Raw genomic sequence first — 24653 nt, forward strand, 5'->3', positions numbered from 1 at the left:
TAACCAAAGGCAAGATACTATACTGTCTTATAGTTTAGCAACAAGAAACAGATTTAATAAATACTTTTGCATATACCTTCTTCCTGATATTTAGACTCTAAAATAGCAGTAAAATGGGACAACTTGAGAATATCTTTAAAGTTTCTTTTGCAAACAGTAAACTACTTTTTCCTTTCCGTATTCTAAACAAGGGCAGACTTCTCAAAATGAGTCTGAAGTCTTTTAATTTAAACCTCTTCTCTCTTTGCTGCTACTAAGCTGGATATCAAACTATTACTTTATGCCCAATATATAAAGAGTACCATTCATACAGGTTTTTGGGAAAGAAAGCTAAAGCTTAATTATTTCAAAACATATAAAATAAATAAGTAGATAAATAAGCCCTGTTCTTGAAATGATCATTCTACACAATTAGAAATCAGAAAAGGAGAGTAGATAATTTGAAACAAAGTTCAAAGAACAAAAAGAATCACATATGTCTTTGTGTGATAGTAGGGAAAATAGGAAAAGTTAAAAATTGCACAAAAGAAACTTTAATATGCAGGAAAAAATCCTATGAATATGCTAGATGTAATATAAAAAAAGTTTTAAGAAGAAAAAAAACACAAATGTTTTCACCATGAAAAAGTGATTTTCCCCCCCTCAGACACACAATGTAGTCAACTGATAGAAACAGTTTAACTGACAAAGGTCAGGATCCTAATGAGAGACATAAGGTAGATACCAACTGCTAGCAGGATACATAGCCCTAGCTTAGTAGCCTGAAAAGGTCACTTTGAAATGACTTCAATGTGAAGTCATTGAAGACATGTGAAGAATTGTCAACAAGCAAACCAGATAGGTAAAGCTACACCTTGTTCCATCTATTTTCGTTGACAAAGCTACAGCTCCTTTCCTACAGTTGTTAAAGAGCTAACTCTTCTCCTACCACAATCTCAAAAGGATATTAGAAATGTAAATAATATCTTCTAGCAGCACTTTTTCCAATAGTCCTTAGAAATAGAGACAACTCTTCTAGAGAATAACATCTGAAATCCTTGATTGTAGTTCAAACTTCTAACAAGTACTCTAGTTTTTAGCATAAACTGCCTTAGGAATAATGCTTACTAAAAAGACATGAAACATAATGATAAGAGAAGCTTTAATCAAAAGCATATTTTTATGCTAGCAACCAAAAATTCTATAATAGAGGAGGAGACAATTTTTTTTTTCATCACTATCATTTACTTCAAGTCTTATGTGGACTGTTTTCCTCTAATTTGGGATTATTTAATGAAATCAAGAAATATGCCACCCAGATCTTACCTAACACTATTATGTAGCACTCAACACCAAAAACAGAAAGTATACAAAAGCAACTGATAACATTATAAATCAAGTTCCAGAAACAATCTCCCAAATATCATCTTTATTATCTCTCTGTAATTAATTGCTTACCTAGTTTTATTAAGAATTCTCGTTCCAAGTCTTGTACCTGCCTGATGGATTCTTCCAGAGAATTACAGAGTTTGATCTTTGGTCTTAGCAGTTCTAGTGTATCACTGATCATGTAATCTATGTCAATAGGAAATGGATGGTCTTTTGTCCAAACCTCCAAACTTTTCTTCCACCAAACATAACGCTGATAACAAATGAAAAATAAATTCAGCGATAAGAAATTCAATAACAAAATATTTTTTAAATAATAATCTGTATTGTGATGTTACCTAGTTATAATAATTAAGCTAAAAAGGTTATATAAAACACCTATCATTTTTATAATTGGTCAACAACATTGATCTCATTTCAATTATTGCCTTCCAACTATACAATTTCTTAGCTATTTGGTGACTTTGTTCTTATCATTTTTTAATTGTGAATACTATAAATCATTTTTTAAAAGGCAAGGAAAAATTAATAAATACCAATAAATTTTCAGGTTCTAAAACAAGGCAGGAACCAAACTCCCAAGCCCCCAGTGGGGTTTAAATATTCAATTTTGGGCCTCCCCGGTGGCGCAGCGGTTGAGCGCTGGGTTGCGAAGCTGCCCGCGGCCTCTGCGGCGCAGGTTCGATCCCCGGCTGCTCCCCCGCCACCGGAGGAGGGTCCCACAGGGCGCGCAGACCTCTCCTGCCGCCCGCTGCTCCCCTCAGCAGTGTACTTCGGTCCTTCTGCCTGCTCTGCTCCCCGCTCTGGCTCTGGTGAATTCTCTCACCCTCCCGCGTTTCTGACTGTACCCAGTGCATGTATAAACAAACAAACAAACAAATAAATAAATAAATAAAATACGTGCCTCTTAAAAAAAAAAAATTAAAAAAAAAAAATAAATATTCAATTTTACAAAACAACCAGAGTTGGTCATATTTTTAATAAATATTCATTGTAATTTTCTCTATGCTACCTGCTTTTGATTTTTCTGATCAAAGTATCGAAGATTTTTGAAATACATAAAAATCTTTACAACAAGCATTTATTGAACATCTACTGTGTATATGGCAAAGTTAAGGGATTTCCTAGCCTTTTTCTTTTGAAGTTACACTTCAAAAGTTTACATTACTGAAAAGCACAGCTTAAAAATTTAATTGTGTGTAACAATTAAACAAGTATTTAATTTAAATTATGTATAACAAGAAACGTATTCTTCTGGGTGCTTTATTTTTCTTCTCCTCTACAACAAGGATCTTGTTGTGTGGATCGCAACTGAGAGCCTGTTAGAAAGGCAGATCTTAGGAATCCCCTCAGTAGATCAACTGAACAATATCCCCCAGTGAAATGTATGTACATTAAAGTTTAGAAGCATTGTTTCAGGTGATCCTTTCTATCTGGCCTTCCTATACTTAACAAAGCACACTGACCTCATCACGAGGCCTCCACTCACTTCTTACTCCCAATCCATATATATATTCCTACATTTGGCCTGTTAATCAAACTGTCTCTTTCTACTCTTGGATACTCCTGAGTGGCTCTTTACTCTCAGCCTAGAATGTCAGAGTGAATGCAAATAAGGATTCCTTGTTAAACTGCTTTCCACCAAGAATATTTACTCCCACTTAATAACAACTGCTGAGTGAATGTATTTCTGTTATCTCAAATAGTAGTTTTAAATTTATTTTATTCATCTATGAGTAAAGAAAAGCAACACTAAAAATATGATGACATAGAATCAGTGAGACTACTGGGACTTTGTCACAGTGACATCTGGAGAATTCAGTAGTGAGTTACCCACCCTAATAGGTACATACAACATTGCATATTATGGAAAATGGTGATAAGGTTCCAAACCCACATGTTACTTTTGGAACACCAGCTTTATATAAGTTGTGATACTGTCTCTATTGGTATCTGAATTTTATTTATACCGTAGTTGTACTATGTTATGTTTATATACTTCACTGAAATTAAAATCAGGAAACCACAACCCAAAAACTTACCAACGAATGAAAAAATATTGCATTCTCTGTTAAAAATAGTATTTCCCCAAAAGTGATAGGTTTTTTTCCTTCAAAAAACAGTATTTTAGAAATAAGATTTTGTATGTAAAATGAGAACATAAAAGAGAAGAATGTTGTCAAGTATATATAAATCACATTTAAACCATTCATTACTGTACCAAAATTAAAAACTACCAAAACAATTTCCCAAATTAATGATCAATCCCTATGGAGTATAAAAATCACCATGCAATTAGAATATTTACATGATAGAACTCACTACATGTATTTAAATCTCTAAAGCATCCTTACAGGAAGAATTAATCTAACTATTAACATATCTTTAACATGTGAATGCTACAATGTTTCTACTTTAATATTTTGCCTAACACAAACAATGAGTTAAATGACACCAAACTGCTTATTTCAGTTTATATACCTGAAAATACACAAGGAAGCAATCAAGTTTTCGTTTACTGGAACCTCTGTCAAAGTACTGGCCACAGGTATCCAATATAGTGCACACAAGTCTAATTCTGAAAAGGTGCTCAGGAGGGTCCAGTGAACTTGGAGAGCCATCAGCGTTAACACCAAATGAAGTAAAAGAATAAAGAGTTCTAAAAATAACAGCAGATTCCACCATTCGGTAATTATAAAGTTCTCCTAAGAACTTGGCACTGCTGATACGTCTCTGATTAAATTTAGGTTGATTAACCTAAAGGGGGAAAAAAACAGATTTCCATTAAAGAATAGCTAAAGTGTTGGAAAAGAGGTAAAATGCCCCCTCCTCTCAGTTGAGCAGAGAAAAAATAATGGAATCTTTCCTCCTTTTTTAATAAGATAATCACTGATATTCTTTTTCTATCTCTAGGAAATGACTATCTTTAAAAACAGCTTAAACACAACTTTCCCTACCAGGCCCCACAGCTTATTTTCTTTGCAATCCAGGAGTTAAGGAAACAATAAATCTGCAGAAAGGGGGAACTGCTTAAAATCATTCTCATCAATTGATTATCAATTCTTCTCATAAATTAATTTACAGATTCTTAAAACTTAAGTCCCAATAATAATTCAGAAAGAAAAAATTGCTATACACTTCCAAAATAAGCTTAACTAGGTTTGAGAAAAAAGGAAAAAATATTCCAGAACTAGCCTTAAGGAGGGTTAGAAAATCTGACATGACAAGTTTTAAGAAACTACTAATTCCAAAGGAGTAATAGTAAACAACATCTTAGGAATGATTAGTTTTCAAATTATTGATTAAAAGGTTGTTTAAATTATCCACAAACTCCAACTGGACAACTTTAAAGAAAAACTTTATTACCTCCATTCCTAAACGGATATCTTCTAAAACTCCATCCACAACATGAATTCCAACATCCTCTTGATAGAGCACTAGTCCTGCTAAGAGGTTGGCTACACAATGAATACTATTATATTTCACATTCCAGATGTTTATCATACAACAAATAACATAGTCTTTCACTTCTTGGTCCTGCCAGGGCAATTTTCGCATTTGTCTCAAGACCTAAATGAAGAGAATTTTGTTTAAATCACTAAACTAAGCACATGGTAGTCTTAAGTTAGGCAATATATTAGTTATATTTTATTATGATAGTGTAGTCAGAGAACTTTCAAAATGGAAAATACTTCCATTAAACTCTTCACTTTAGTAGGAAAAATGAGATTTTCCTAATCTTAAGCAAAATTTATTCACTTTTCCTAAATCTTTCCATAATGCCCCACAGTTCCTAGGGCTTCAATTTAGTCTTCCATGAAGCTAACAATATACACTAATAGAAATATCCAAGGTTCACCAAAAAATAATCTGTTCTCTTTTATGTATCATTTATGTAAATACACACACACAAAGTATGTGTGATCTCTGAAAGAACGGTGTCCTGTCCGGGCTCGGTTCCTACCTTGTGTCCTGAGAGACCAGGAAATTCTCTGGCTACCTATGACATGAACTGGAATTAAGTGAATTGGAAAATGAATAAATGAGTACAAATGACTGCTGAATATTAGAAGGGTTGATGGTCTTTATTTTGGAGTTTGGTGATATTTTTGTGACTAGACATATGCTATAGAAACTACTCTTGTTTACATCAATTAGTCTATAGTAATACTGACTTCATTGTACACTATCTGGCTTAAAGTGGAAGGTTCTAGGAACCTATCAATAATGACATGTGCAAACTTACTATCTTATCTCTGAAACTCTGAAAGTTGGTTTCAGTTTTCAAAACTGCACTATCATTCCTCATTACCTTCCACCTTGGCCACGTAGAATACATGTACAATTCCACAGTCCTATCCTCCCCACAGGTTATTTCATTAAGAAGTTAATTTGTTTTATACTATTATTTTTCTTAAAAAAATAGTCTAGGGCCTCCCCGGTGGCACAGCGGTTGAGCACTGGGCTGCGTCACAGCCTCTGCAGCGCCGTTTCGATCCCCAGCCGCCTGCGAGGGTCCCACATGGTGCACAGACCTCTCCTGCGGCTCCACTGCTCCCCTTAGCAGTGTACTTCGTCAGTCTGCCTGTTCTGCTCCCCGCTCTGGCTCTGGCGAATTCTCTCACCCTCCCGCGCTTCTGATTGTACCCAGTGCTTGTATAAATAAATAAATAAATCTTAAAAAAATAAAAACCAAACATGTAAACCTACAATTTACCAAAAAAAAAAAAAAAGTCTACACTGTGTTTCAACCAAGAAATGTCAACCAAGAAATGTCTTATTCAAAATATGTAAGTTAAAAGTGAAATTACTAATAAGGTAGCAACAATAATTAAGGCAACAGGTCAGTGGCTTTCTGGAAATTGAACTCTGCTGAGAATCTGAAGAAAACTACAGAACCTCTCTCCAGAAAAACAGACAGCTCAAGGGATACAAAATTACAGAAAGAACATGTCTCCTGCCTCCCAAGCCCACTAAAGGTTAAGAATCCCTAAAGAAAATGCTTGAGGGCACATTCATTATAGAATACTAGAGATAAGTTCCATTTCTACACGTGCACATGCGCGTGTGTGCAGAAACAAAATTAAATTCAGAAAAGTTACCATTTTAATTAAAATTAAGATGTCATTCAAAACATATCTGAAATATTATGTATTATCATATGAATTCCTCTTAGGATGCCTTGTACAGAATCAATTATAATGGAACTTGGGGTCTAATCCTACCCCTCTCCTAAACTTCATTGCTGGGACTTTGTATCTCCCCTTCAACTTCTCTTCTTATAAAATGTGAATAATGCAAACTATATTTCTTTTATACTTCATGTTGTACTGAAGCAATTTATAAACCAAAAAATCTATAAAAACTAACATATACAACCATTTAGTGCATTCATTAGAAAGAAAGAATGCTATTCTTAATACTAAAATCATTAAAATGAAAAATTTGGTTGTATATAAGCTCAGCACAACCACAAACCTCAATTTGACTATCCTAGATGATTTCATTAAGATTTACCTTTTCAGTGGTCACCTTGGAGAGATCCTTGTACAAAAGCTTCCGGACATATTCCTGGAGAGGAGGACGTTTCTTTTTCACAGTTTTCTCAGCTGGAGGTGGGTTGCAGTAGTAGTAGGCATTCTCCACCATTGTGACGTATCTTGCATCGAGATGCATTGCTTGTTTCTTTCGCATCATTTGTTCCTACAATTAAAAGTGTGAATTTATCAAACCACTTTCATTCTAGATCTAGAACTTCTAATAGAAGTTTTAAGTAAAATTATAATGTCAGTAATAAGATTTCAGATAAAGGGTTTAAAAAGGAAAAAACAATTATTAGGTATTTTTAAGAGATATAAGACCCTATTATACCACTAATGTTTCTTTAGAACAAATTAGTCCATGGCTCCTTGGTCTGAGGTCTCAGTCAATAAAACACTTAAAAATTTCTTCATTGTTATCCCCTCAGGTTTTGACAACAGCCTTTTGACTGCTCTGTCTAGCTCTGTCCTCAGCCACCTCATTATTATCTCCTCCACAATGATCTTTCCTAAAACTTAAATCTGAACATATTTATGCTACTTACTTAAAATGCTTCAATAATTACTCACTACCATCAGGAGAAAGTCCTCAGTTCCTTAGCACAGCAGTCAGGACTCTATAAATATAGTTTGTGCCAATCTCCCTTGTCTAATTTGCAGTTTGCTTGACGTAGTGTCTCTACTCTGCCTTTGAGACTCAAGCTTAGTCTCTAAAATAAACATTAATTTTTTCCAGGAAAACTTTCCTGACATAGCAAGTGCTTCCTCTTCTACCTACATTTCATAATATTCTGTGCTTACCTGTATTGTAGCTACCATTTATTTCAACTGTCAACTTACTCCACTGTCTGACTTATCAGACTGTAAACTTAACAAGGGTAGGGATTATGTTTTTCACCTTTCTATTATTCCAAGCATGTGACATCAAGTTTGTAGCAGTAAATACTACGAAGTTGTTAGGGAAGATCTTTCTTGACTCATTTGGTCTGGCTTAAATAACCCTCCACAAGCCCTTAACCCTATTTGCATATCTCCATCTAAGTACTTACAACATGGTGTTGGAACTATGTGTTTACAGCTCATCTCACTACAAGTGGACCACTTTGAGGATTCAACCATTTCACTTCTTTCCCTCCTACCAGCTAAAACATCTCTGCAGAAATGAGTTTAGCGTCAACCCTTAGGAGGAGCCCAAAACTGTCAAATGAAAAATAAACAAGGTTCCTACTCATTAATCAAGAGCACCAATGACAAAAGGTATTGCTATAAAAGGTAGAAAGAGTGCTGCACCATGAAAACCAATCAAGCAGAAAGAAATTTGGTTTTCAGCAAACCAATGTTCAACCATACCACTTCAAATAGTAACTGTTCACCGAACAAAAAAATCAATACAGATTATTCAATATTATAAATAAAAAAGTAACATTAAAAGCTGAGCCTTCTCAGCATTTATATATGTAGGCTTTTCTATCAGTAACACTGATGCAACAACAGTCTATGTGCTACCATTTTTAAACCAGAGCTCTCTCTTTATCATTACCACCAGCACTCTCTCCCCCACCACACACTCTGGTACTGAAGGCTACAAGTGGATACAAGGATATTATCCACAAGCATCAATTAACTTTAATCAGTCTGAGAGCCATGCAGCATGTTAATTAGCTAAAGAAATATTTGATGTTAAATATTTTTTTAAAATAGAATTTGTAGGGGTTATTTTTTTGTTTTTTTTTAAGGATTTATTTTTATTTATTTATGCATTCAAGAACTGGGGAGCAGCCAGAAGTGAGGGGAGTGAGAGGATTTATCAGAAACAGAGTGGGGAGGAGAACAAGCAGATCTACTGAAAAACACTGCTCAGGGGAGCAGTGGGCAAGACAGGAGAGATCTGTTGAGCCATGTGGGCTAGCTCCCTGGACAGGTATTGAACCCATGCCCAGTGGCTGGAGATAGATTGACAGCACTAAGACTTCAACTCCTGCACCACCAGGGAGGGTCTAATTTTATATTTTTAGCTTTATGTGCTTATAGCACATTAATAATGGCTTGAGATATCCTAAAAACATCTGTACTAAAACATCTGTAAAACATCTAATAGTATTAAAAGTATATGCTCTTCTAAAAAGAAACTTCTCTGAAGAGGAAATGCAAATGGCCAACAGGCATATGAAAAAATGTTCAACATCACTTGTAATCAGGGAAATGCAAATCAAAACTACCATGAGATACCATCTTACACCAGTGAGAATGGCACATATTAAAAAAACTAGCAACAACAAATGTTGGCGAGGGTGTGGAGAAAAAGGAACTCTTCTGCACTGTTGGTGGGAGTGCAAACTGGTCCAACCACTATGGAGAGCTGTGTGGAGATTTCTGGACCTACTAAACATAGAGCTTCCATATGATCCAGCAATTCCACTCCTAGGTATTTACCCAAAGGACACAGAAACATCAATTCCAAAGAGCACCTGCACCCCTATGTTTATAGCAGCACTATTTACAATAGCTAAGCTTTGGAAACAACCCAAATGCCCAAAAATAGATGACTGGATCAAGAAGATGTGGTACATATACACCATGGAATATTACTCAGCATTCAAAAAAGATAAACACATGCAATTTGCAGCAACATGGATGGCGCTGGAAGGGATCATGCTCAGCGAAATAAGCCAGAAAGAAAAAGAAAAATACCGGATGGTCTCAAGAAACTTTTACTAGTCTCACTCATAGCAGGAATCTAGAAAACTTAAATAAGGGACCAGGAAAATGAATAACTATAAGAAAGTGAAAATCAAAATCAACAAAAAACTATGAACCAGAGACACTTTTTGGGGGGTGGGGGCGGGAAGGGGAGGGATTGGGGTCAGAATGGGGGGATTGCAGTTGTATGGGGAATATAAAAATAAAATTTATTATTTAAAAAAAAAAAAGTATATGCTCTTGGGGCCTCTGCAGCATGAGTTCAATCCCTGGCGAGGGAGTTACCCACATGGCGCAGCAGACCTCTCCTGAGTCACCCGCTGTTCCCCTCAGCAGTGTATTTCAGTTGATCCGCCTGTTCTGCTCCCCACTCTGTTGCTGGTGAATCCTCTCACAGCCCATCCCACCTCTGGCCTACACCTTAACTCTTACATGCACTAAAAAATCTTAAAAAAAAAAAAAAAAAAAAAAGTATCTGCTCAATTGCCAAAATTATTTGGGGTTAAACTTAATCCCCATTTACAATATTGTGAATTCACTGGCAGTCAAGTAAGAACATTTGTACAGCAATCCAGGAATGGCAGTTCATATATATGGGATAGTCTAGTTTAGGTAGAAATATTTAAATTTTCACTTTTATGGCAGAGCAAGGCAATAGGCATGGGTCAATACTTTTTTTTTTTTTAAAGATTTATTTATTTATGCATACAAGAACTGGGGTACAGGCCAGATATATGGAGGGTGAGAGGATTCACCAGAGACAGAGTGGGGAGCAGAACAGGCAGACGGACTAAAATACACTGCTGAGGGGAGCAGTGGGCAAGACAGGAGAGGTCTGCTGCACCATATGGGTTGCTCCCTGGCCGGCCGGGGAATCAAACTTGTGCTGCAAAGGCTGCAGATTGCTTCACAGAGTGGTGCTTAACCCCTTGCGCCACCAGAGAGGCCCTGTCAATACTTTTAACCTTCGAAGTAAATCAAGAATCTCCAGCTCTTGTCAGGATCCTCTTACCAAAAGTACACTGGTCCTCAGGTGCGATTCTGGAGATCTGAAAAGAAATCTTCCACATGTTTCCAGTAGAGTGCATGCCATTTCAATATGGTGATGGGAAAAGTCTGACAGAAGCATCTGTAATTATAATAGTAATGAAAAATTAAAGACAATACTTCATTAGATAAAGAAAATATCATTTAATGTTTATGACAACTTTAAAAATGTCAGTTAAAAAATAAAAGCTAATTTATTTTAGTTTTACAAGTTTTGTTGCCAAACATCTTTTGTGATCAATCACAAAAATTTCATATTAAAACTTAAATATATTTAATGTCTTTCCTTATAAATAGATACAAAGGTGGGGGAATCTAAGTTCTTCTATATTTACTATTATATGCTATGTGTTTAAACATTTACCACATATACAGCTGATGTTTTCTAAAAGGCTATTTTTTTTGCTTTAGTTTGATTTATATGACATTTACTTTTTTTTTTCAATTTTATTTATTTATTTTTGATTTATTTATTTATTTATACAAGCACTGGGTACAGTCAGAAGCGCGGGAGGGCAAGAGAATTCACCAGAGCCAGAGCAGGGAAAAGAACAGGTAGAAGGACTGAAGTACACTGCCGAGGGGAGCAGCGGGCGGCAGGAGAGGTCTGCGCGCCATGTGGGACCCTGTCCCAGTGGCCGGGGATCGAACCAGTGCTGCAGAGGCTGCGGGCAGCTTCGCAGCCCAGCACTCAACCGCTGCGCCACCAGGGGAGGCCCTATATGACATTTACTTTTTAAAAGTCTGACCACAAAAGGTTCATTGTACCAAGTTTATAAACAAAACACATTACTATATCATTTAGTGTTTATCCTACCAATCTTTCTCTACCCACATTTTCTAAATCAGAAAGGATTCAGGCCTATCCTATCATTTAATAGCTTGGATTTGTGGCCTAACCTAAGTATTTTTCATGTCTTTATTTATCCTTCTGTGTTAAGATTTCAAAGGTACATAGAACTATAAAATACAGACCAGTAAAACTTAAAATGATTCTTAGTTATTTGCCATCCAAATTGTTTGATTTCCTGCTATTATAAACAATGATGTGACAAACATCCTTGTGAATAAATCCACACACATATTTATGGTTATTTTCTTAAAACAAATTTCTAGAAATCAAATTTCAGTGTCAAAGAAAAGCATATCCTTCCAAAGAAGAAATGTATATTCCTCCTATAGGTCTTCATTAGTGCAACAAAATATTCTAATATGTTTAAGTTCTTTGTGGCATGTTACATCCTTTCTATTACAACACTGAGAAAATTTTCAAATTCCTCTTAAAATGCTGTCCAATGTACCACTAAATATGCTCTGTAGAAGAGCCACCTCCTGAGATGCTCCAGTTTTAAAAACTTCAACCCTTTGAAATATTTGTAACCATTATAAAACTGTAATAAATCATGCAGTAAAGAAACTTGTTTAACTCAGGATTTTCCAAATGTATTTGAAACCATTACATCCATATGGTGTGATATACTAATAATACCCCAAGGAATTCAGTTTGATAAAAAAAATTATTGTTAGCAACGACCAATTTCAAATGTAGATTTATTCCATCTAAGCTGTATTAGCTTTACACATATAATTAGTTACTAATTGATGTCTAGCTTGTGGACAGAAAACATAATCTGAATAATTTCAATTTTCTCTAATTTGCTAGACTTTATAGTTGATTTTGATAAATGATCCATATGCATTTGAAGAGCAATTGTAAATTCTGTTGCTGTTGGGTATAGTGTTAATAAGATCAAGCTGTTAATTATGCCATTCAATTATATAGATACTTACTGATTTTGTCTTGTATTTGTCTGAATTAATCTCTTAATTATTTCACTTTCCCAGCATTTACAACTAAAACTTTAACAACAATTCAAATAATTCAGCACTGACCTTTAAACAATGAAGTGTATCATTTTTTGTGAACATCTTGAATTTAGTTAGTTCTCCAATAAAACGAACAGTTTTGTTTTTTGTTTCTATATTGATCTGGTCCTTTTTTCGTACCTACAAAATAAAGAATTAGAGACATCGCTTAATTAACAATTTTAAATCTATTATAAAAAATTGTTCCTTTAATAAGATTAAATTTGTGCTCAAATTTTTAAGTTAAAGCAAAATATGCTCTATGGAATATGAGTGCCACAATATGCTTTGCAAACAGTTCCATGGTCAAATAATTTGGGTAAACAATGCATTTTCATAGGTTGAAATAGGCTATCAAATAAAGAAATCTGTTTAACTTAACTCAATGTTTCTCCAGCTTGATAACATAACCCCCTTTTTAAGGTGTTAACTACTAGTTACCATCCTATTAAATAAATATGAGGAATACACTTTCAAAAATGCTGCTTTAGGGCCTCCTGGTGGCGCAAGGGGTTAGGCACCACACTATAAAGCAATCGCGGCCGGCCAGGGAGAAACACACATGGTGAAGCAGACCTCTCCTGTTGTGCCCACTGCTCCCCTCAGCAGTGTATTTTAGTCAGTCTGCCTGTGTTCTGTTCCCTGCTCTATCTCTGGTGAACCTCTTACTCCCCTGCATCTCTGGCCTATATCCCAGCTCTTGTATGCATAAATAAATAATTTTTAAAAATGCTGCTTAAAAAATAATAAATACCAAGGGCTCACTTAAGCGTAATTATTAAAACTCAGCTAGTATATTATACATTACTATGTTATACATTATGTTATACATTACTGTTATACATTACTATGTTCTTTAATACATATTCATTACAATGAAATCTCCAAAATAATTATTTTATCTTATTTTCATTTAAAGATGGGAGAGCGTTGAGTTTGTTTATGGCCTAATAGAAGGTCACTGACAAAGTTTGCAGTGTTGAACATGGGTAAGATAGCTCCTGGAGGGAGCAGCGATGATACAGAGGTGATCAATGACCTCAAGGCCCTGTCTTCTCTCCCCTGAGTGCTGGAATTCCCAAAATACAATCCTGGAATTCTGATATTCTTCTAGTTGTAATGAAGCATTGAAGCAGTAACAAATAAATGCCAATTCCTTCAACTCCCATTCCATTTCTTCAAAGGTGAGAGGGGGAGCATACATGAATAGAATTCTCATCAATTTAAATTTTTAACAAAAGCAATAATTATGCTTAGTCAGCAATCTCTATCTTGTTTCATTTTGGATTTAGTTGAAGGATGTTTGCATATAACTCATATAATACAGTCATGTTGTCCACTAGTAAAAGTTTCTTGTTTGTAGGGTAAGATTAAATATATCAACAATATCATGACTGCTGATATATATGTCCCTGAATTAACAATATTTATCAAAGTGTATTCTTTGAGTGACAACGTAGTACTCTAGGAGGTTCAGAGTAAACATTACCCTATTAAAGCTTTGAGAATTTGTACAGTAAAACAAAACTGTTTAGATTTCTTGATATCAGTGTTTCCAAACTTCTTTAAACATAAACACTGTTCTTGCTTGGTATTATCTATGAAAACCTTAACCATTAATCTCATAGTAACAAATCTTATAACACCTGTGGCAAGAAGCCTATAGAGATCACTCCACTCTTCACAGAGACTTTCTTTCCTGTGAACTTAAGGCATTCACTCCTCAACAATATATTGAGAATTAAGCAGGCAGGGCCTCCCTGGTGGCGCAAGGGCTTGGGATGCAACCTATGACGCTATCCACAGCCACTGTAGCATGAGTTCAATTCCGGGCCAGGCAGCAACCCACATGGTGCAGCAGACCTCTCCTGTCTCGCCCGCTGCTCCCCTTGGCAGTGTGTTTCAGTAAATCTGCCTGTGCTGTTCCCCACTCTGTCTCTGGTGAATCCTCTCACCCCTCACACCTGTGACCTGTACCCCAGTCCTTGTATGCATAAATAAGTAAATCTAAATTAAAAAAAAATAAGCAGGCAAAAAATTCTTAAAATATATTTAGGGCTTAAATTTTTATTTTGTTCTTGTTTTTGTATTTATGTTTTATCTCCCCAACTATATCATGAGTTTCTTGATCTCAGGAATCATGCCCATTCTTGATTGCCCAGCTAATACTATTGAATTGTGCCTAGAGACAGCAAAAAAGTTTGTATTGATAAGAGCAAACATTTATTTGCATTCTGAGCAACTTGCCACAAAATTAAATTTTGTAAGCACAATTCTTCCACTGGCTAACATAAACACTCAAATTTCATGTCTACAAAGTTTATCAATGCTGTCTTCCAGTCACTCCTAAGAGATCATTTTACTCTTTTCAAACCTGAATTTGGCCAAAAATGATTGGGTAACATGGTTTCAAGAGAACCACTACCGAGGAGTCTGTTAAGACTCCTAAGACTAGCAAGGAAGGGAAGCTGTTTGGTAACAGGACCCTGATATTTACCAGGGCACTCATTAAAGACTCACCACCGTCCAAGGTAATGATTCTCAAAAGACAAGAATCAATAAAAAGTGGGCTATAACAGCATTTACTAATGGAAGAATTTAAGGAACCTCATGTGCCCCACACAGTTGGCCCCCATACACCTAAACAAGCCTCCTATAGGCAATGATGCCTGCTGACTGTGCTGACCTTGGAGAATGGGTTTTCCTTTACATAAAAGCAAACAGTGCAATACTACAATGGAGAAACAAAGTACAGCAACAGCTTACCTCCAACATTGAAATACCATTTAACAATTTCTAGTTCTGTTCAGTGAAATTACACTAAAAAATTTAGAAGTCCATACATTCTAAACTGCTGTATCACTACCAAATTTCGAAGATTAGCTTATTAGCAAAAACTAAAGAATCCTTACTCAACTTCTTAGCATATATATTATAAAATAAATATTTAAAATACATACATGAAATCTGAAATCTCCCCTCAGCATGGAACAAAGATCCTCTGCTACATCAGACATACAGGGATGCAATGTAGCAACCAATCTTGCATAAAATGGTAGCAAATCCAACCTGCAAAAGTTTTATGTGTAAAAAGAGAGACATACCAGAAATAATTCATTTTAAAAGTAAAACTTTCTTAGATATAATCACACATTAAATGATTATGAAAACTAATTAATTATGCACTATACATGCCTATTTATTTCCATCATAATGATGTATACGAAAATTCAATTTGCCTTATGAAAGCTTATTAATAAGCTAGTATTATCCATTCAGTGCATTTACTAAACACCTGCCATTTCAATGAATATGTAATTTTGACAAAATGTGATATATCAAGAAAAGAAACCATTAAGTTTTGAAGCGGCTTGCATTTCAATCACATAATTACTATGCAACTGTACACTTACAAACCTAAAAGTAATTTAGTGTAAAATAAAATTTTTAAGCCATTTCCTTCCCTTATCAATGGGGAAATCATTTGAAAACCTTGATATTAAAGAGTACCCAATAATCAAAAAGGCATCTAAAAAGTCAAAATACTATCACAGAACCCATACATTAACTTATATATTTTATCATTATAAAAGCACTCCGATTCTCATGTAGCACCTATTAATTTACACTTAGACAATAAAAGGCAAATATGTGGTTACTTGTGCTTTCACCCCCTTCCATTATCAGAGCACTTTCCCATCAAACTTGGATGCAGTTACAGAATCCTGCTTAACACAGGACTCCAGGCAGCCACTACTAATCAGAATCAATACATAAGCTAAAATATATTTTCATTCCTGCCAGATGCTATTTTGTGAAATATGACTATCCAATGATTAAACACTCAGCAAATCATATAATGATGAGAAGCAGTAAGAAACTAATAAAAGGAATTGCACTGCCAGCAGTAACCAATGAGCGCTGACAGCGAGGAAGAAAGCTAAGAGCTCAAAAACTACAACAGTCTGAAGTCATTTAGAACACCACCAAATAATCTTACAGGGCTTAATTTTCCATGAATATACCATTATAGAATAAAACATAAAACAGTTTGATCATCAGAGGAAGTCTGCATATCACGAGAGGCTTAGAATTACATCTGCAAAACTCCTTTAAGGACAGAGTAATCCTTGGCTAGAAAAAGAGACACAGTGATGGAAGAATGGCAATAAATTTGAAAGATGGTGTCAATGAGAGGAAACTGCCCAAACTAATGCAGTCTCAAAAACTTTGTATTCCTTTCAGCATTATAATTTCTAAAAAATTACCATTTACTGAGTTCTTACTAACATGCCAGGTCCTATCCTAAGCATCTAGCATACTTTTTGATTTTAATAACTACCATTTTAAAAATAAGGAAACAAATATTGAGAAGTCATGAATATGGTGGCTTTTGGGCCACCCTGGTGGCACAAGGGGTTAAGCACCACACCATGAAGCAATCCACAGCCTCTGCAGCACAAGTTCGATCCCCGGCCGGCTAGGGAGAAACCCACATGGCGAAGCAGACCTCTCCTGTCTTGCCCACTGCTCCCCTCAGCAGCGTATTTCACTGAGTCTGCCTGTTCTGTTCCCCACTCTGTCTCTGGTGGATCATCTCACCCCCTGCATCTCTGGCCTGTACCCCAGCTCTTGTATGCATAAATAAATAAACTAAAAAAAAAAAAGAATATGGTGGCTTTGTAGTAGTCCCTCAGTTAATTTTTTAAGGGTGTCATATCCTTAAAAAAAAAAAAGGTGAAAAGTATAATCCATTATGTAAAGATTTAATGATCTAAAAATTTAACATTAGGGCTCCCTGGTGGTACAGGGGTTAAAGTCTCTGTACTATCAAGCTATCGACAGTCACTGTGGCCTGAGTTTGATCCCAGACCAGGGAACTAACCCACATGGCACAGCAGACCTCTCCTGTCTCAACTGCTGCTCCCCTCAGCAATGTGTTTCAGTAGATCCGCCTGTTCTGCTCCCCACTCTGTCTTTGGTGAATCTTCTCACTCGCCGCACCCTCCTCTGGCCTACACCTCAGTTCTTTAATGCATAAATAAATAAAAACAAATCTTTAACAATTTAACATTAAACTTCATTTTAAAGTCATTTAAAATATTTTGAAAGTTTTATTAGAAAGGTTAACTTCCTGCCACACCAAAAATGCACACGTGAATCACCTCATCCTTTAATAACAGTACAAAAATGAGGTATTCCCGTAAGTTCCTCTCATAAACATGTGATAATTTAACACCTGCTAGTGCAAAAAAAACTAGGGCCAAAAAAAAACCACATCTAATTTTCTTGCATAATAGGTGGATTCATATTAACAACAAATTCACTTTCTAACTTTTCAAACTTTTAGTTAAAATTTATATTACATTTTAATATATATATCTTAGTAAAAATGTTAAGGCTTTTCAATTACTTTTCATACTCACTTTAGCAACAAATACTTTTTTGTAGTGTTTTACTTAAAATTATATATCTACATTCAAAGATGAGATTAGTAAATTCTTTTAACTTCCTTGTTCTATTTGTAAATTAGGTTTTACCTATGAAATGGCAAGTTTTCCTTTCAATTTTCAAGTATAAATAAAGATATTGTACAAACAATAAGCTGTCTAGGGCTTAGTCATCTTAAGATGAAACTGATAACTTTTTACATTTTCTTCCATGATCAATGGTTTACTTTAACAACTATAGTAAAGCATGAAGACTTACCAGTCTCACTTAAATGTTCAAGTGTTTTTTAAATATTTCTAACGTCATCCGGCTCCTTTCTTAAAGTTTTTAATGTCCTTTTTCGTTGTAATTTATGTTTTCCAAATGTTTCTTGACTTAGGTTTTTTAAGAACTAGCGCTTGATCTTTAAAACTAATTTTAAGCTTGGTTGTAATTTTCAATAAAATCTGAGATTATAATACTTAACATCAAAAAAATTTAGCCAAACTGTCATTTCCTTTTTCCTTCTGTTCCTGAGCAAGTCACTTATACTTTACTTCATTTCTTTCATCTTTCAATTAGTCCAATCTACTTTGAAGCTTTTTTCCAGTCCCAAAAAGAAGGTGAATATATTACTATCCATTTTAAAATAATCTCTGCTCTCTGCTTAAACTCAAATCATTAAACAAAACAAGTGCAGCTTTAATAGGGAATCACTAGTAATTTGAGGATTTCCTAAGCGAGCTTAGCTCTTTTAAGTCTTTCCAAGTAAATAGTAATCCTAGATTTTGTTTCTTTTGGATCTGGTCACATGGAAGTTAAATATTTCATTTACTCAGAATCTTCTACCACTAATAAACTTACCAAATCCTTCTCAAACTAACAAGTTCCTAAAATTCCTCTTCTTCCATTAAAACTTTTACAATTAAATCAGTAGTGGATACTAGATGTCATCCTGCCTTATTTAAATCCTCAAGTTCTGTGACCATTTATTACTTTGAAAATAAAAATCCTTTATGTTGCAAAATGTAATAAACTGTTAACTGTTCAGTGTTAGTCCTGCATAAGTGTGCCTTACTATCTCTGCTATCCTCTTACAAATGAAGTCCAAAAAGCGAGTGATATATTGATCACATTCAAGTTATTAAAGCACAAAATAAAACATTTTAATCAGCACAAAAAGCAAATCTGTGTTAAATTTAGGCTGGAATTTTTTTTTTTTTTTTTTTTGCCTTTTGGGTTTGTTGTTGTTATTTTGCTTTTTTTTTTTTTTTTACATTTTAAAGGATAGTTTTATAAGCAAAAAGAGAGGTAACTGCATAGTCACAGGAGGGCAGGAGAGTGGCTGAATATGATTTGACTTCATTTGACTTCTGAAAATCAACTAAAAAATAAACTTAGCGCCCTCCTTTGAAGACTGAATTTCTAAGATAAAATCAAAAGGGTAAACTAAAAAATGCATTTTTTTAAATAATAAAACTTTGCTTATGCTTTCAAGGTCTCCTCACTAGTATTATCCAACTAAGCAGTTAATGATCACCAAGTTATTATGCATCCAGTCTCTAACTCCAAGTAATTCCAAGAATGCAGAAACACAAATACACTTTTTAACTGAATGGGGGGAGAGGGAAGGAATTCTTAGAGGTTTTCATCTCAGTAATCAATCAGCTTTCTAAAAGAAATATCTAGCTCTCCTATTCTCTTTAAAATCTAAAGATCTTTTTTTTTTTTTTAAGATTTATTTGTTTATGCATACAACAGCTGGGGTATAGGCCAGAGGTGTGTGTGTGGGGGGGCGGGGCGGTGAGAGGATTCACCAGAGACAGAGAGTGGGGAGCAGAACAGGCAGATTGACTGAAATACACTGCTGAGGGGAGCAGCAGGCGAGTCAGGAGAGGTCTGCTGCGCCATGTGGGTGGCTCCCTGGCTGGCAGGGGATCGAACTAGTGCTGCAGAGGCTGCAAATTGCTTCATAGTGCGGTGCTTAACCTGCTGCGCCACCAGGGAGGCCCCTAAAATCTAAAGATCTTAAATGTTGGAAGCTATTAATTTTATCTCTATGCCTAGAAAAAATGGATGTAGATAAACAGTACTATTCAATTAAAGAATACAAAGGATTTTCTTCATTGAAAACACTAAAGCAAAAGATGACTCTCAAAAAACAAAAATAATAAAATGTAATAAACAAAAGACTGGAGTTCTTTATATACTTTAAAAACAATCAAATGGCCTGATTTTTTTGTAACCATGCTGAAGTTCCCAATGCGACAGTGCCATCAAGTGGTCTAACACACTAATAGACTTCAAAAAACTCATGGTTCCAAACTTAGCCGCAGGTGGGAGTCTATTACAAAACTCCAGCAAACTCTAAAAGTTGGATCAGAAAAAGCTGCTAAAGGGCCTCCCTGGCAGCGCAAGGGGTTGGGATGCAACCTATGAAGCTATACCACTGCAGCACAAGTTCAATCCCCAGCCAGGGAGCTACCCACATGGCACAGCAGACCTCTCCTGACTTGCCTGCTGCTCCCCTCAGCAGTGTATTTACGTTGATCTGCCTGTTCTGTTCCCCACTCTGTCTCTGGTGAATCGTCCCACCCCCACACTTCTGGCATGTAACCCAGTTCTTGTATGTATAAATAAATTTAAAAAAAAAAGCTGCAAAAGAAACAGATGAAGCACTTCACCTCTGAAGAGTATTCTGTTTATATTAAGAGATAGTAGATATCCATCTACTAAAAACTAAGCTTAATGTACACCTTCAAAGTTGCTAAACTCAATCTCAAGTTTGTTTATAATTTAAACAAAGAACTAAGATTCTTAAGTTCTTTCCCTAATTCTCACTGACGATAAAATTTTGCCAAGGTGAGGGAGCCTTCTGAGATCCTGGGAATGCTGTATCTTGATCTAGGTGGTAGATACCTAAACCTTAAGATAAAAACATTTTATGTGAAATTTCAGCTATATGTGTGAGCACTAGTTGTATTATAAACCAATTATGAAATGATATGTAAATATCTAATTAAGAGAACTTCTAGAAAGTTTCACTTCTGTGGAGTCCTTCTTAAGAAATGATGCCAGATTTGAGGTTTCTATAACCATTATTTATCAATGAAGGGAAGACACAAATGAAAGTTACAACACAGCTTTAGATCAGAACTTTAAGAAATACAAAAATCAAATTTTAAAACTTGTGCTTGATAGTGATGATACCAAGGAAGTGAAAGAATGGGAGAAATTATTTATAAATTATATTTGATAATGTTATATAGAACAAAGAATATATATATTCTTTGACAAAGACAACAGAAAAAGGAGACAAAAGACTTGAACATTTCTCCAGAGAAAATATATTAATTATCAATATGTACATGAAAAAATATTCAAAACCATTAGGGAAATGCAAACCGAAACCACAGTAGGATATACTCACTAGGATGACCATAATAGAGAAATGAACAAGACTGAATAAAGATGTAGAGAAACTAGTATTGCTGAAAATGTAAAATGTTGTGAAAATGTTTGGCAGTTAACTCAAAATGTTAAACATAAGAGTTATCATATGACACAGCAATTCTACTCTTAGGTACATATCCAAGAAAAGTAAAAACATCTGTCTGCACAAATACTTGTAGCAGTATTATTCATAAAAGCTAATAAAGTGGATATAATCTGGTAAACAGATACACAAAATAGTGTGTATATATATATATATATATCTCCATACAATGGAATATTATGTGGTCATAAAAAGGAATGAAGTACAGATATATCCTACAATGTTACGCAATGTAAAAGAAGACACAAAGGCCACACATATTGCATGATTTCATTAATGTGAAATATCCAAAATGGGCAAATCTATCTAGACTAAAAGCAGATTAGTCTTTCTTAAAGTAGAAAAAAGGAAGGTGATGGGGGGAGGGTGGCAAAAAGGAATTTTCTGATTGCTGATGGATATAAAATTTCTTTGGGGGGGCAAAATGTTTTAAAATTTGATTGTGGTAATGGCTGCATATATTTAGAAGACTGAATTGTATACTTTAGGTGAACTGTATGGCATGTGAATCATTATCACAATAAAGCTAGCATTTTCTTTAAGTAAACCTGGGAGTAATCTATACACCTGAGGGGATAAACCAAACATTGTACAAAAATGATCAACAATGTAAAAAAAAAAAAAAAAAAAAGAAACTTGGGAGTAATCTAGTCTAACATTTCCTAAACCAAACTTTACAGACTAGGTAAAATAGCTATATTCTCTACCACAGACTATATATACTATACACACACACATACACACACACACACATATACACATACTTTTGGTCCTCATTGTTTTGTAGGCACTCAAATAACTTAAATAGTTCACTATGGTTTTGTTTACACATTTGGTTGCTTAGGCTGATTAGGCAGGATTGATGGAGAAGAGAATTCTGGCCACAGAAGAAAATAAAGAGATTCAATAGGATTAACGTTTTTGAGGCGGGTGGAAGAGAACAAAAAGTTGCCCATAGAGCGAGGCAACTCCATCCCATAGAGCCCAGGTAGGCATGTTGCCAACAGTGAGATAAGGTGATAGCATAAGTTAAAAGATGGATAACAAATATTTCGTGCACCTCTCAAAGTGTGTTTGCCCCTAAGTCTAAAGTGCTCAAAAATAACTTTCTACCTCAAATACATCTTTAACTGGATACTCAGGAGAACATTTGAGCCTGTTCACTCTAGACCCAGACTTCTTTGTTCCTTTCTTACCTCTCCCCCTGAAAGTCAGCAGTCATCTCTTTTATTCAAAGAATGAAGAAAGGTCTGTATATAGGGCAGAGAGAAAGGGAATGAGAAACGGAAAGAATGGCAGGAGACTTAGTGACAATTCTATCTTTCTACTCCAGCCTCCCTACTGACTAAGCTAACTTCCTTGGGAACAAGTCAGATCTTGCAGGTAGGACAGAAAAATGCCTACGAGTTAAAAACAAAAGATCTTCAAAATTATAAGCTTTTCTGATCAATACAAATATACAGTCATGGGTAAACAGCTTGGTCAAAAACTCTCCTAAATACATCATTTTACAGATGTGTAAACAGAGGTCTTGGCTTTCCAAGTCATTCAGTATGAACATTAAAGACTGAGAAAGGTTTCTCTAAATGTTATGTTTAGACAAGACTACAAAGAATACTATAAACACTAGAAAAGTATATGTATTAGAAATCTCGTATGAATTAGATACAACTGAACTGATTGAAATATGTACAAAATACAGAGATGACAGGAAATAATAACCATCACTACTACTTATAAATATTATTTTGGAATTATCCTCTACCAAACAAACCATTACAAAATTTTTCTTATTGTTTCAGTAAGGTAATTTAATAGAGAAACTTAATGACTGAAAACAAAACACTCTTAGTAATTCTGAAGTAAATGAAATAGTGCTAACCCAAAACTCCATATGCTTCTCTACCTCTTATCTTAACCGATGAACGGAAAGTAAAAACAATGTGTCACTTCCTGTCTGAGGTACCTAGGAAGGTGCTCCAGACACATACTACCCTCCCATGCCACTGCAACCCTAGAATCTATGGAAGTCATATAAGATGAAGTTTGCAGACTTTATTTTCAGAGAAACTAAGATATATCGTATGTAAATTCAAATGCTGCGTAAGGTTTATTAAGAGAGCTGCCAAATTCCAGGTTCGGCACAAAATGAATTATAACAGAAACCACAAGTGAGAATTAACAGAGAGCTAACCCAAACAGGACAGAATGTTTAAAATGCTACAAATGTGCATCTTAAAAGTGGCAAACCAGTATACCTTACACACAACAAAAGGCTTGGGTATCTGAAGATTTGAGCAAAAGCCATAAGAAATACAATAAAAATGCAGAATAAACATGCCCAAAGTAACAAATATTAAATATATATATATATATATATATATATATATATATATGTATACTCTTAGAAATGTGTTAAAAGTATGAGCGAGGGGCCTCCTTGGTGGCACAGGCTGTTGAGCACAGTGCTGTGAAGCTGTCTGCAGCCTCTGCAGTGCTGGTTTGATCCCCGCCAGCTGTGGAGCAACCCACATGGCACGGCAGACCTCTCCTGTCTCGCCCACTGCTCCCCTCAGCAGTGTACTTTGGTCAATCTGCCTGTTCTATTCCCCACTCTGTCTCTGGTGAATCCTCTCACCCTCCTCACCCTGTTTCTTGTATAAATAAAAAATAAAATCTTAAAAAAAAAAAGTACGAGCGAGGGAAATTCAATTCATCATATACAGTAAAAAGAAAGCTGGCACACCGTCAGTAGAAAAGAACTATACGTTTAAATTAAAATGGAAAAGTAAAAATTTCTCAAAACCCACCACCAAAGTTTACCAGAAAAATTTCATAATGACAAAAATAAAATTTTTGGCCGAACATTTTGCCATGATTTTAAAAAATACTAACCAAATGCTGAGACACAAAATGAGGAAGAGAGCACAGAGGAGAAAAGACTTTTCAGGGAGGTAAATAAAAGGCAGAGGGTGGAAAAGATGACACTGAAAAAAGCCATACCATGATGGCTAGAAAATAAGCAACAGACATTCAATGTATGACTAACTTAAGTACCTAAACAAGAAAACCGAACAAGTAATGAAAGATATTTACAAGATTAAAGAAAATCAGGAAAACTTCCCTGAATTATTCAATATGAAGTT

The 24653-nt window shown here is 35.2% G+C and overlaps 1 protein-coding gene across 3 annotated transcripts in view; it reads right to left on the minus strand.

Moving 5' to 3' along the window:
- UPF2 (UPF2 regulator of nonsense mediated mRNA decay) overlaps nt 1-24653 on the minus strand; it is an 86179-nt gene that overhangs the window by 25678 nt on the left and 35848 nt on the right. For all 3 annotated transcript variants that reach the window (XM_054695089.1, XM_037510606.2, XM_037510605.2), the window contains exons 9-15: nt 15482-15590; nt 12549-12662; nt 10621-10737; nt 6886-7071; nt 4735-4938; nt 3850-4125; nt 1438-1621 (exon numbers count right to left, since the gene is read on the minus strand). In XM_054695089.1, coding sequence (XP_054551064.1) covers nt 1438-1621; nt 3850-4125; nt 4735-4938; nt 6886-7071; nt 10621-10737; nt 12549-12662; nt 15482-15590 — 1190 coding nt within the window. The remainder of the gene's footprint in view (nt 1-1437; nt 1622-3849; nt 4126-4734; nt 4939-6885; nt 7072-10620; nt 10738-12548; nt 12663-15481; nt 15591-24653) is intronic.

This window comes from Talpa occidentalis, unplaced genomic scaffold (assembly GCF_014898055.3).
Source record: "Talpa occidentalis isolate TD23 unplaced genomic scaffold, MPIMG_talOcc4v2.1 talOcc4.14, whole genome shotgun sequence".
NCBI classification, from domain to species: domain Eukaryota; kingdom Metazoa; phylum Chordata; class Mammalia; order Eulipotyphla; family Talpidae; genus Talpa; species Talpa occidentalis.